We start from the raw sequence: 13,416 nt of genomic DNA on the forward strand, positions 1-13,416 counted from the left end.
GATTAGACCTTTGCAAATATGATACTACATTTGCAAATACTATATGACTTTCACAAAGAAAGCCAGTAAACCTCCTTTCACAAAATACTCAGCATGCAGATGTCGTTACAGAGTTGTGAACGTCCTATTGATGTTTGCATAACGGTTCGCCAACATGCTTTGTATATGCAAATCTTCTCACTCATTTATAGACTTGCCAAACATTCTTAAATTTGAGGAATGAGTTTACCGTGATTTTCTCATTCTTTTGCGAACGTCCGTATGAGCAGTAAATGTAATGATTTGCATATGAGGGATATTTTCTCATAAACTATGGTTTCTTGTGGTTTTCAACTTGTGGTCTCCAACGTGCTTTCCCTGATAAAATTTTCTGGCAACTATTTTTGTTGAATCTCTGACACTATTGCTTTCTCATCGTCGAGCGACGACACTTCATCGGCATCCACAAATCATTCACGTTGAGTTTTTTCGATAAGCACATCTTTAGTAGCCAAATCAATTATTTTTTAAAAAGTTTAACATGATTCAGTTGTTTTTTGAAACATGTGCATGAATAAGTTATTTTGGAAAAGTATTGCATGGTTCTCAAGTTATCTTTTCATGTTCAATAGTCTATTTTATTTTTTTCTTTGTTTAATTCATTTTTCATATGAGTCATCATTTCTCGTTTTATTTTTTTTATTTTATATGCCTATATTCTTGAACTTTGTTGTTTATCTTTGCATATCTTATATTATAAACATGATAGAGATCACTTGCATCATTTTCAAGATTTTTTTTTGTGTTGTCAATAGTCTATTCTATTTGTTATTTGTAAAGCTTTTTCAATAGCCTATCTAGTGTCTCTCTTGTCGACCTGTTTACCTCTATTCTATATTTTATTTTTTTAGAAAATTCTTAGTTTATTTATTATAAAATGATGATTGAAAAAAGTGTCTTGGAGGGAGCCACATTTACACCATCTACTGTTGATGAAAAAAAAAACAAAGAAACTAAAAAAATTACCCACTAGATGATACGTTCTACTGTAACACCCAAAAATACATTACTTCTTTTATGCAAGGCTTTATTGATGACATTGCTCCAACAAAACTAAGCTCTAAGGAATCAACTTGTGTACAAACGTTAGCATTTAATAGCCTAGTAGAACTGAGTTTACGAAAAAGACATTAAAGACAAAAACCCTTTATCAAGAAAATAGAAAAAAAAATATTTATCTTTAGTTTTGGTTAGAATTTTGGGGGGGTCACAGGTATTAAAACACAACATGAGATTGGATTCAATTCCTGTATTGGACTTGGGTACATGTCTAACTCGTATTTTAGCTCCAACTCAGTAATCCGATAACAATAAGACAATATCATTCATGAATTTAATTGAATTGTTAGGAAACATAATTAAATAGAATAACAAGCCTTAACAAATCATAAATAGTTCCTGAGACAAATCTCAGATCTAAGAATTGGCTCTTGGTACCACCCATCGCATCTCGCTATCACTCCAGCTTCTTACTCATTACCTAAATATTAGTAATATAGGAGTCATACTCATTAAAACTCAGTAAAAACATAATAATAATGCATGCATATACAAAACTGAGCATATATGAAATTAAACATCATTTATAACACATATACAACAACATAATAATCATAAGACATTCAACTAAATATACGTAACCAATAATTTTATGCAACATGCCACATAACAGGAATAAGATCATGATTATGCATCTGAATTATTAAGGCATATTTTCACACAAATTTTCACATAATAGATGTGCTCAAATGTAAGGCCTTTTGTTTCTCTCCTATATGTATCTCTATGGGCACTCATAGAACTAGACGTCAAAACAGAGAGCCCACTTGGGGGGTTTATTATACAATGTATTTTAATGACTCAAATGACTCAACTGAGTCGATCCTACTATGGGCAGTTTGTGATTGAGGACACATTGTTAGTTTGACTCCCTATGTTTCGAGGATAGAAGACCAATGAGATGTTGATCTAAAAAAAAAATTAAATGTGGTTCAGAAAAGTTTGCACTACTTACCTTCTCTAAGGTAAACCTAGTTTAAATGGGTTATTGGGTGTTTTTATTTAAACAAGCCTCATTGCTTTTTTTTTAGCATCCACTCAAAGGTAACTTTCAAATATGGCCAAGTACAAAAGTACCCTCGCATTCGATCTAAGATAACTTGCAAAAATTTCCTTTTTGACAAGAGCATTCTACCCCTGCATTCTCTTTAAGGTAGTTATATAGTTTATTTGCTTATTCATTTAAAATATCCTCGACAGACACCCCCGCATCTGCTCTGAGGTGACATTGAGCAACCATACCCCCACATTTGCTCTAAGGCATTTACACATTTTTTTTTACTCATTTATGTTAATAACCCATTTAAAATGATCTCGGTATGCACCCCTACATCTGCTCTAAGGTGACTTTGAGCAACCATATCCCTGCATCCACTCTGAGGTATCTTTAAGTTACATGTGCATGTATATTTATCTTACAACTTGGTGTACTTTTAGCATCCAATGGATTCTTTCAACCCCTTATTCATTCAAGAGCAATCACATGTGCATGCATGTTTTTCATGCCTTACATCACACCATCCTCATATGTCACCCAATATACATATTTGTGCACTCAAGACACCACAATGGTTCTTTTGAACCACAAATACATTATAACATAATTATATGCAACATATCAAATTCATACACTTATGTCACCACATTGGTTCCTTAAACTACACACTCATTCATTCATATGTAGATGCATGCATTTTATGTCTTATTGCACATAACATATAACATCATGTAAGCATATTAACATACCATGCATTATATTTTAGCATTGTAACCAAAAATTACATCATAGGATTCAACACATGTTCACACGTGATGATATGTATTTTAGAATAAGTTCATAATTTAAAATAAAAAAATTTGACATGACCTCAATAAAATGAATTTAAATCTAAAATTTTTGCTATAGATGCACACACATGTTAGCTATCTATAAAAAAACTTAGGTTTAAACTCATTTTAAATCAGAGAATAAAAATTTTGCAAGTGCAACTTGTTTTCTGTCCACAAAATAACTCTGTCTGGTTTGGTCTTTCCAAAGAAATATCAACCAACAATGTCTCTTGATTATGACTTCATTAATAATTCCAAAAATTGAAAGATTACTTGTCTATAAAATTTTGAAGACTTGGTCGGTTCTGAGCTTACTGCCAATGAGGGTTCTACACACCTAGCTAGGTGAGTCCATTTAAAGTGCTTCAAGTTAAAGGGTGTTGCAACTTTTTATTTTTACTTGGAGAAACCACTTTGCAATCAACGGAGGTCCGGCGATACTCCCATCTCGGAAAGAAGGAAAAACATAAGAGCCGTTTCATTGGAAGATTAGATGACTCCTGCTTGTTCAAACCAGCAAACATAGTTTGTTGATAAACATATTTTAGTTTATCCAATTAAAAATCATGAGTAGAAGCCCACACAACATAGCTTGTTTCCTAGGGATTAGGGGTGTGAACAAGTCGATTTTATCTGGACTTGACCCGGACCAAACCCTATATGGTCTGGGTATGTCGACAAATAAGAAGACTGAATTAAGACCCGGATCTAAACCCGAAGATCGATTAATACATGGACCCAGGTATGGTTTGTGAAAATTTATACCAAACCAAGCCCGACTTGAGTTTCAATTAAGACCCACAAATTTTCAATGTAAAAATGATAAAAAAATATTATTTATCGGGTATGGTCGGTTCATGTAGTTCTTATCGGATCAGGGTATGATTCCTCTTATAGTGGACCTAATTAGACCTGGGTCTGGACCAAATATCATACCCAAAAATCTGGTCAAGTCTGATTCCACCTGAGTCCAAAGCAAACTTGACCGATTGACACTCTTACTAGGGATTGCACCTTAGATTGCGTTTTGACATAAAAAAACATAGCTTGTCAAATTATAAGATTTTGAAACTTTGTAGAGGCATTGATTTTTTAAGCTCTTAAAAAACTCTCAAATGAATGTCTAAATTTTAGGAGGCTACTATGGAAAACCAAAGTCTCTAAATTCCTCATTTGTAGGCTTTTGACTTTCTAATAGAAGCCAAAAAGATCTCTTCTCATTGATGGATCAGAAGATTCTCCCAATATAACATTTTTGTAAAACGTATGATCTTGATGTAGGGGCTACAGGGGTTCTGCCTTCCTGGCTAGTGGTGACTGTGGTTTGTCATTTGACATGGGATGACTATGGTTTAAAACCCACTGTGTGTCCCATGCCGCACCCGGTGGGCAGGCGGACAGGACTTCAAGAATTTTATTAACCAGAGGCTTGCCAATGTGCAGTTAATGGCGCAGGAGTTTTGCCCTTGGCCTAACCAAGAACACCCTGATGTAAGGAGACCCAAGGGGTTTCGCGGCGTAGTGGGATGGGGCCTAGGCCATTTGACGGGCAGCTTAGGTTCAAATCCCATGGGCATCACCCCCCATGTAGACCGAGCTTGGCAACTCCTTGGGGTCAAGGGATAAGCTCTAGGAGTTTTACGCTGACAGGACAACGATCGTAAGTCAGTGCGGCTAGGTCTCTACGCTGGGGGCAGTTTCTCCAAGGAAAAAAAACAACACCCTGATGTAAGGGCATCAATGGATCTAGTTAGATCCATTTAACACAAAATTGGGATCTAATGAGATTTGTCCTCTGCTCCTCCCGCAGGATAAAGAAAAACCTGGCCCGGGTAGGGGTCCAATAAGAATCCTTATGTAAACTAATATATACCAACATGATCAGGGGCCCATCCAATAGGGTCCACTGTCTCAGGAGCTAGACCAGATTAGATAGATAGAACCGGATATGGGTCTGGATCCCAACAAGTTGCAGCCAATAATTGGTTGCCAAGCATTCATATCGACAACCACAAGATTCGAGTTGGCGACCTGAGAGGACACTTATCAATCAAGAAAACAAGTCAACTGGGGGCAGGTGGGAATGGGATGGGGCCCACTCCAAATCAGTGTTGTGAATGGGAAACCCCAACTAAAAGTGTGCAAGATAGACCAGATGGCTTTTGACATTTGGATACAACAACAACAACAACAACTACGCCTTCATCCCAAAACAATTGGGGTCAGCGATATGAACCAAAAAAGAAATTCATTTTGGGTCTTCCACATGAATCCTTTTCCTCCAATCATTTCTATCCAACGCCATGTCCTCGGTGAGGTTCAAAGCATTCATATCCTTTCCTATCATCTCCATCCAAGTCTTCCTAGGCCTACCCCGACCTCTTTTAACTAATATATTTTCCCATTTCTCCAACCTTCTAACTGGAGCATCATTAGGCCTTCGCCGAATATGTCCAAACCACCGTAAACGATTCTCTCGCATCTTATTTTCAATGGGTGCAACACCTACCTTCTTACGTATCTCTTCGTTCCGAATCTTATCTTTTATTGTATTTCCACACATCCATCTAAGCATCCGCATCTCAGCTACACTCATTTTTTGAATATGATGTCTCTTGGCAGCCCAACATTCCGTACCATATAGTAAAGCGGGTCTAATAGTCGTCCTATAAAACTTTTCCTTCAACCGCAATGGCATTCTACGATCGCACAGCACTCCAGTAGCACTTTTCCATTTCATCCACCCAACCTTTATCCTATGATTTACATCTCCATCAATTTCTCCATACTTTTGAATGATGGATCCCAAATATTTGAAATAATCATTCACCGGTATATCTTGCTCACCAAGCTTCACTACACTCCCATCACTACTTCGTTGCTTACTAAACCGACATTCCATATATTCAGTCTTACTCTTACTCAACTTAAAACCTCTAGCTTCCAATGTCTGTCTCCATAATTCTAACTTAGCATTAACCCCAGCTCTAGACTCATCAATCAAAACAATATCATCAGCAAACAACATACACCACGGTACATTTTCTTGAATTGATCTCGTAAGCTCATCCATCACTATCGCAAATAGGAAAGGGCTTAAAGCAGATCCTTGATGTAACCCAACCGTTATCGGGAAATTGGTTGTCACCCCTCCACAAGTGCGGACATTGGTTACTACTCCTTCATACATATCTTTAATTATACTAATGTACTTGAGAGAAACACCTTTCTTCATCATTGTCCACCAGAGAACGTCCCTAGGTACTCTATCGTATGCTTTTGACATTTGGATATGTGACATAAATTCTCCTTGAACGGGTTTCAACTTTACAGGTAGAGAAGCCCAACTCCTCGAAAACCCCTCTCTCTCTCTCTCTCTCTCTCTATATATATATATATATATATATATAATGGGTCAGTGCTAAACCAATTTGGTGCTAAACGGCGTGCTAAATGGTTTTTTCGGGCTTCTCCGTTGCTTTTTATGTGGTTCTGGCCCCATAAATATTTTGAGCATGGTCGATTTACTAATAATCGATACCTGGATCATGTGTTTTTGATTAAAAAAACTGATGTTTAGAGCCTCAAAAATTTATAAAGATTTTGGACCGTTGATTTTTTGAACTTTATAAAAACCCATCAATGTCTTGAAATCAAACGCTTCAAGTGCTGATTCCTCTAAAATCAAATACATAGATCACATCCGTATGATCAGAATTTAAAAAATAAAATGAAAAAACCAGAAAAACTCATTTAGCATACCCTTTAGCACCAATTTGGTTTAGCACGAACCCATTACTCTCTCTCTCTCCATATATATAGTAATGTGTCGGCGTGCTAAATAGGTTTTTGGGTTTTTTTTTTTTTTTAGTATTAAATTCTGACCAATCTATGTACTTGAATTTATAGGGATAAGCATTTGATTCCAACACATGGGTGAGTTTTTTATAAAGTAAAAATATCAACAGTCCAAAATCTTTGTAAATTTTAGAGACTCCAAACATCATTTTTTTCATCCAAAACACATGATTCAAGTGTGGATTCTTAGTAAATCGACTATGCCCAACACATTTATAGGGCCAAAAACACATAAAAAACACGGAAGAAGCTGAAAAACCCATTTAGCACCAAATGGGTTTAGCACCAACCCATTACTATATATATATATATATATATATATATATATATATATATATATATATATATATATATATAATATTTCCACGTAGAATACAATCTCTATCTATATATACTGAGCAGTAGGTGTTTAATCCTAACTCAAGTGCGTTAACCGCAGCATACAAAAAGCACAAAAAACGCTTTAGTGACTCTTTCAAAGTGCCGTTAAAAGCAAAAAATAAAATACCATGCATGTCCCTGATGCACTTTGAAAGAGCCGTTAAAAGGTGTTTTTAGCAAAAAAGCATATTTTTGTGCTTTTTCTTCTTGTATTTTTGCACTGAACGTCCATCACAAGCATGATTTAGTGTGAGTTGAGCACCTATGGATTAAACAACTGCCGTTTTTATGCTGCGACACCGACAGCCACCCGTCTCAACATTTCTCCATATGAAAACCACAACCATCTCAAGAAATGCCAAGATGGATGGCTGTGTGGGCGATGCATGATGCAACGCTTCTGCATTTTATGTTATGTATTTATATATGAGACTAATATTTGGTGCTATTAAAGGCACATAACTATCGAAGATAAATCACCTTCTTTTTATATGTTCTAGAATTTTTTTTTTTTAGATCAGACCATATGGGTGTGATCAACAAGGTTTGTTCCGTGAGAAATGAGATTTGAATAATGTGATTTTAATATGTAAGCAGGTTTTTCAAGGGCTCCAAAAATTAATTGCTCACAATACACTAAAATTTCATATTTTTAGATTGAAATAACATGATTCAAGGTTTGATTTTTAGCAAATCATATTGAACACTTTTATGTGGTCAGATTAAGCTGATAAAACTTGAACAACCTTACAAGCTCAATAGCTTCGTGCCTTCAATAGCACCAATATATATATATATATATATATATATATAAGGGAGAGAGAGAGAGGACCCTCTAATCAAAGGAAGGTCCAAAATCTACTTTCAATGGTGATCAGATGCTCACCTCCAACTATTCAGTGCTTCATCGATCAAACTCTACATATTGGATTTATATAATTTATTTAATAAAAAACGTGTTATAGATTTTGATTTTTGTATATCTAAACATGTTTTTCCGTAATGCTAAAACTCAACAGACCACAATGCTTTGCCTTAAAATTTTAGATGTATTCTGAGCCATTGATTTTTGTTGTAAAAAAACATCTGAATATACTGCCTTCAAAAGTGCTCGATGGAGAGAACTCATTTTGCACTTTATGAAAGTTAAGCAGTTATTCATGCCTTTGTACATTTTGGTTACGTATCTTCACACTAACAAACCTCTTGGAGATAAATTGTCCCCAAAAGCTGAAATATATGTGTTGACAATCACAAACAATATCAGTGCTTTGGTCCAAGGTTGCACCAAGTAATATGGCTTTTCAAGACGTTTTTGTGAGCTAATATTTACTTAAGTGGTATAAAAAGTAATTGAGTTTAAACTATCAATTTCAAAATTATAGCAAGATTTTTTCATTTTAAAAAACAATCAACTCTGTCAGCAACTATTAAGGGAGATGATCCTAACCTCAATGAGTTTGAAAAAAAGGCCAGATTGTGCAATGATGAGAAGGAACGATGCTAACTTGAGTTTCATGATTCTCTTTTGAATGGACCCTATCATAGAACAATGTATTTATATTCAATTAGGAATGACACAAAATCACCTTGATACTAAAATGGCCTGGATAAATATGATTCATAGCACCCTTTCTAAAGATTGTCAAGAGTTTGAACACAAAATATATGTATGATTGATATAAAATCATCATCTAACAGGCATTGATGATTCATCAGTCTCAGTTAGTGAATTTACCAAAGAAGCTGATGAGGCTGAGGAATGATACTAGAGAGGAATAAACTGAGGAACAGGAACGTGAACAAATGGGTCATTCACTTTAATTATTGAATTTCACTATGAAACTCTGCACATGAATCATTTATTTGAAAATTACATTGTTGTGACATAAAAAATTAAGTTGTGGGGTTTTCTACCTCTATGTCAGCCCCACTGACAGAGATGCAAGGAAGATGCACAACAGAGCTTCTACCTTTCTATGGTACAATGGTGTCTTGGGAAAAAACAGAAAAAGCTCAACCTTTCTGTAGTTTACTGAATGGGATTGCAAGGATATATTTACATACAGGATCTCCATATCCTTCCTTCTAGTGAGATAACGATTATGGAGATGTCATCATGATATCTGCGCCGATCACCCTGTAGTATTTCTAGCAATTCATGAAAATCCATACCTGCAGTGTTGCTAAAGTTAGACTTGTGCAAGGACAACCATAGTAAGAACTAACAAAACTAATTGAAAGAACATGATTAATTTCTTCATCATTGTGATGCATTTAACAGTACCTGCTTTCTTTGCTGCGCGAAAGAGAACTTCCTCTACAAGGTGTTGTGCTGGGTCACCTTCTGGATAGGATTTGATGAACAATTCAACCTCAGTTACTGCCTCTTCATTAGTGAAGTATTGGTAAAGGCCATCTGATGAGAGTATCAAGAACCGATCTCTTGGGCCGAGCCGATGATGGAACAGAGATGGAGTACATGTGAGATACGGTGCCGTTCCAACATAATCTATTCGGAACATCTCAAGAAGGGCATTGTTCCATTTTGGCTGCAAAGCATAAAGAGCTTCTTTCATGCACGTGAACATGTATAGGCTATCGTGATAAAATAGATCCACATCTATATTTCAATCCCAATCCCACTGAATCATGTATACATCCATGTAATGAACAAGTGGATGAAAAATATGGTTTCATCTGGTTTAGAGATGCACGCTCAAGCTCAGTACAAGTTCAGATGCACCAAAATGTGTATAAAGGTAAGTTTTGTGCTGAAGGTACATATAATTGCATATAGTCAAATTAATGACAGATTCAAGTGCATAAGAATGCCTTATTGATATGCATCAAAATGTATATACATGTTTATTTGCACTTTGTCTCTATGTAGTTTAATTTAGACATGCTTCTGCATAGGCCTACCAGTCCTTGTATATGCCTACAGTCAGGATTAGAAGCACATCCATATAGAGTGCATACACTATACATAATTCACATATTGCATATAGTATATGGTGCGTACACTATATAGTGCACATGCACTATATATGAATGCAGATGCATGTATATTTACACATCATACAAGTATATACACAATTAGATAAACACGCTTATATTAATATACATATTGCATATGTGAAAATTCAAGGCCCTTATGAAATGCAGATTGCAAATGTAATGGATGTACATCAAATAACAAGACTGACCTGCTTAAGAAAGCCAGCTCCAAATGCTCTTGTAACCTTGAGGGAGCCCTTCACCCTGTCATTCATGATAGCACAAGCATCATCTGGATGTTCGTTCCTGATTCTTGCAACTTCCTGTGTAGAACAAGGTTAACCACAATAAATCAGTTCTGTAAAACAAATCAAATGTGCCTCTTTAATATGGGTTATGAATCAAGCTTGAATGTGCTACATATTCCAATCATAAACTTAATCCTGTGATAAATAGATCAGAAATAAATGAAATTGCAGATATGGGTCATATATCAATCAATAGTATTTGCTACATTCAAATGATAACCTTAATCCTGTGATAATAGATAAAAAATAAATGAAATTGCAGAAGAGGAAAAGGAAAGAAAAGCACTTGGTTTATTACCTCTTTCACACTAGTACTATGATCCAAGGTGAGCTGAAGTGCAGATAAGGACGGCGATTTTTTTGGCTGATCGCTGCCTGAGAAACGGTTGTCTGCCCGGCTCCAGAGATCATTAGGTTTTTCCTCATTAATCCTCCCCAAGTCCCACAAATCAGCCTCTAAACTTTGAGCTAAAACCCCTCTGCTATCCCCAACATTCATCAAATAAACATCCTCCCCTTTCATCAGCATGGCCAGAACACAGGACCCCATGAGAGCCAATTCAGGATTCTCCATGAGCATCTTGTCTGCGATCTGCAAGTAGTCCAACTCCGTCTTCCTCAACGCTCGCACGAGCGCCTTCAACACCCTCACATGATCGACCGCATCTTCCGTCCCGAGTTGCTCCTTCCACCTCCTGGTTACCCCCCTGGACCTGCTCTTGCAATTCCTCCTCTTCCTCCTCCTCCCAGCAGTCTCTGCGTCCCCGTCGCTCCCGAAAGCACAAATCTGATCACCACCATTAGTATCTGGTTCATCCAAATGGCTAGAACAACCATTCTCTTGCGCTGCGGCTGCGGCCGCGGGCGGCAGATTCCATAGGAGACCCTTGAGCTCAAATTGAACAGCAGTGTAGAGGTTGGATAGCAGGTAATCAGGAGCATCTGGGCCATTGAATCCATCATAGATTCCAACAAAGAGCCACTCATGTTCCTCTGAGATCACTACATGTACTCTGTCTTCTCCTGCCTTCCCCTGTGCCCATTGAAGATTCCGGCTGTGGAAAGCAGAGCAATTCTCATCATCCACACCCAATTCACCACCACCACCAAAATTCTCACCACCACCAACACCAGCAGAAGAGGAATCCTTCTCCCTCGAGAATCCGGCGACGCCCTCCTTGACCGGCTCCACAATTGACGAGCGGGAGACCGCGCTGGTGATCGCGCGGCGCAGTGCCTTGATCACGGAGCCCTTCCAACGCTGCCCGGCCAACATGCCGCCATTGGAGAAGCTCCGCTGGAACCGCTCCAGTGGGTCGGAGAACACGCCCTTATCGAGCGGCCCCGAAAGGAAACCGGGCTCGATCGGCCCGGACATGAACCCGAGCGGTCCGGAGACGGCTGCAACTCCGAGCGGCCCTGAGAAAACGCCTCCTGCGCCGGGGCCGGAGCGGGGAACCGGCTGGAGCGGGATAGACTGGAAGGAGTCCGAGCTCTCGAAGGCGGCTGCCGCGGAGGCGGCCAAGGCGGCATCGCAGGAGCAGAGATCGGTGGAAAGCGGGGTGGAGGTGTTGGCGCTGAGCGCGGCGCCGGAGATCGACCGGAAGGTGGTGGTCTCCTCCGAGTGGTGCACCTTCGACAACGAGAAACCCGTCGGGTTCGGCCGGACGTAGTAGAACGAGTGGCCGAGGCCGTCGTCGGCCCCGGCGCCACCGCCTGATATCTCCGGGACGCCTCTCGGCCGCCGGCCGGGCCCGGCACAGCACGCGTAGAACTTCCCAAACCGGTTGCCCATTTGACCACCACTTCACAATCAGAAACCGAAACAAAACCCAGTACACAAAAACAATTACAAAGCACTAAAAATTCCGGCAACTAATGGCCGAATTCCGGCGAGTACTAAAGAGCAGAAAGAAATAACGCCAACCAACCAAGACGCCGGAATCCGAGAAGCTCAAAAACTATCGTGAAGGGCTCCTATAGTTGAACCAACTGAAGTGGAGACTGCATTGGGCTGTTGGTCAGGTTTTCCGGCGAGATTGGCCGGAATCCGTCGGAGTGGGGGAGGAAGTGGCTTTGAGGTGATGGCGTTGACATTTGGTGGGTGGTGACTCCGTGTTGTTGCATTAAATAAAAGTAGGGGTGGCGGCTAGAGAGAGAAAGAAAGAGCATGTGGAGAGAGAAAGGTAGGGGAGGCGTTGACCGTATTAGGTAAGAATCAGATGCCCGGACGGGCTCCAACCAGGCTTTCATGAATCAATTGTCTGAGAAAATTTCAATTAGGGGCCAACTTTTTTCCTTTAATTCCAAATATGGGCTACCTGTTTATGAATTTTTAAATATCGACCAAACCTTTGGAATTGGACCTCATGTCAACGTCCATCCATAGTGACAAACGTTTTAAAGTGCAATTTCTAGTTTTACAAAAAACTCACCGAGAATTTGATTTTTTTTCATAAATCTTGCATTTTTTTCGGCAAAATCTCGGCAATAAAAAAATTAAATTAAAAAATAAAAATTTTAATTTTTATAAGAAAAATATTAATAAAAATTATTTAAAAATAAAAGTACATGTTTTATTCATGATAAATAGCTGTTTAAAACGTAAATATCGTGTTTAAATCGCGGTATTTATGTCTTTTTCACAAATCTCACGATATTTTGAAAATCTCACAAGAAATTGCCGTTCTAAACTTTCAGGCAATTTCTCACGATATTATCACAAGATTTTCATAAATCTCGCGATATTTGTCACTATGCGTCCATCCTATTGGAAAACTAGAGCCTTTCTTGTTTCTTGTATTGTCCCTTAAAATTGAAAAAGTACACATTCATTCTCAAAAAAAAATGAAAAAGTTGACAGCTTGAACCATGGTTGGATTTCTAGCCAACTCAGATCGAAACACATCAGAGTAAAAAAAAAGGTTGTATGACTGCATAC

At 38.2% G+C, this 13,416-nt stretch overlaps 1 protein-coding gene across 1 annotated transcript; it reads right to left on the minus strand.

Moving 5' to 3' along the window:
* Positions 1 to 8,969: 8,969 nt before the first annotated feature.
* Positions 8,970 to 12,398, minus strand: LOC149828292 (putative protein phosphatase 2C 4). Its single transcript, XM_090017497.1, has 4 exons — positions 10,774 to 12,398; positions 10,377 to 10,490; positions 9,455 to 9,719; positions 8,970 to 9,342 (listed from the first exon to the last, which is right to left on the minus strand). The coding sequence occupies exons 1-4, from the start codon at positions 12,268 to 12,270 to the stop codon at positions 9,227 to 9,229; spliced, it is 1,992 nt and encodes a 663-aa protein (XP_089873623.1). The 5' UTR covers positions 12,271 to 12,398; the 3' UTR covers positions 8,970 to 9,226.
* Between the last annotated feature and the right edge of the window lie 1,018 nt (positions 12,399 to 13,416).

This window comes from Nuphar pumila, chromosome 9, assembly GCF_984573655.1.
Source record: "Nuphar pumila chromosome 9, dmNupPumi1.hap1.1, whole genome shotgun sequence".
In the NCBI taxonomy this organism is placed as follows: Eukaryota; Viridiplantae; Streptophyta; class Magnoliopsida; order Nymphaeales; family Nymphaeaceae; genus Nuphar; species Nuphar pumila.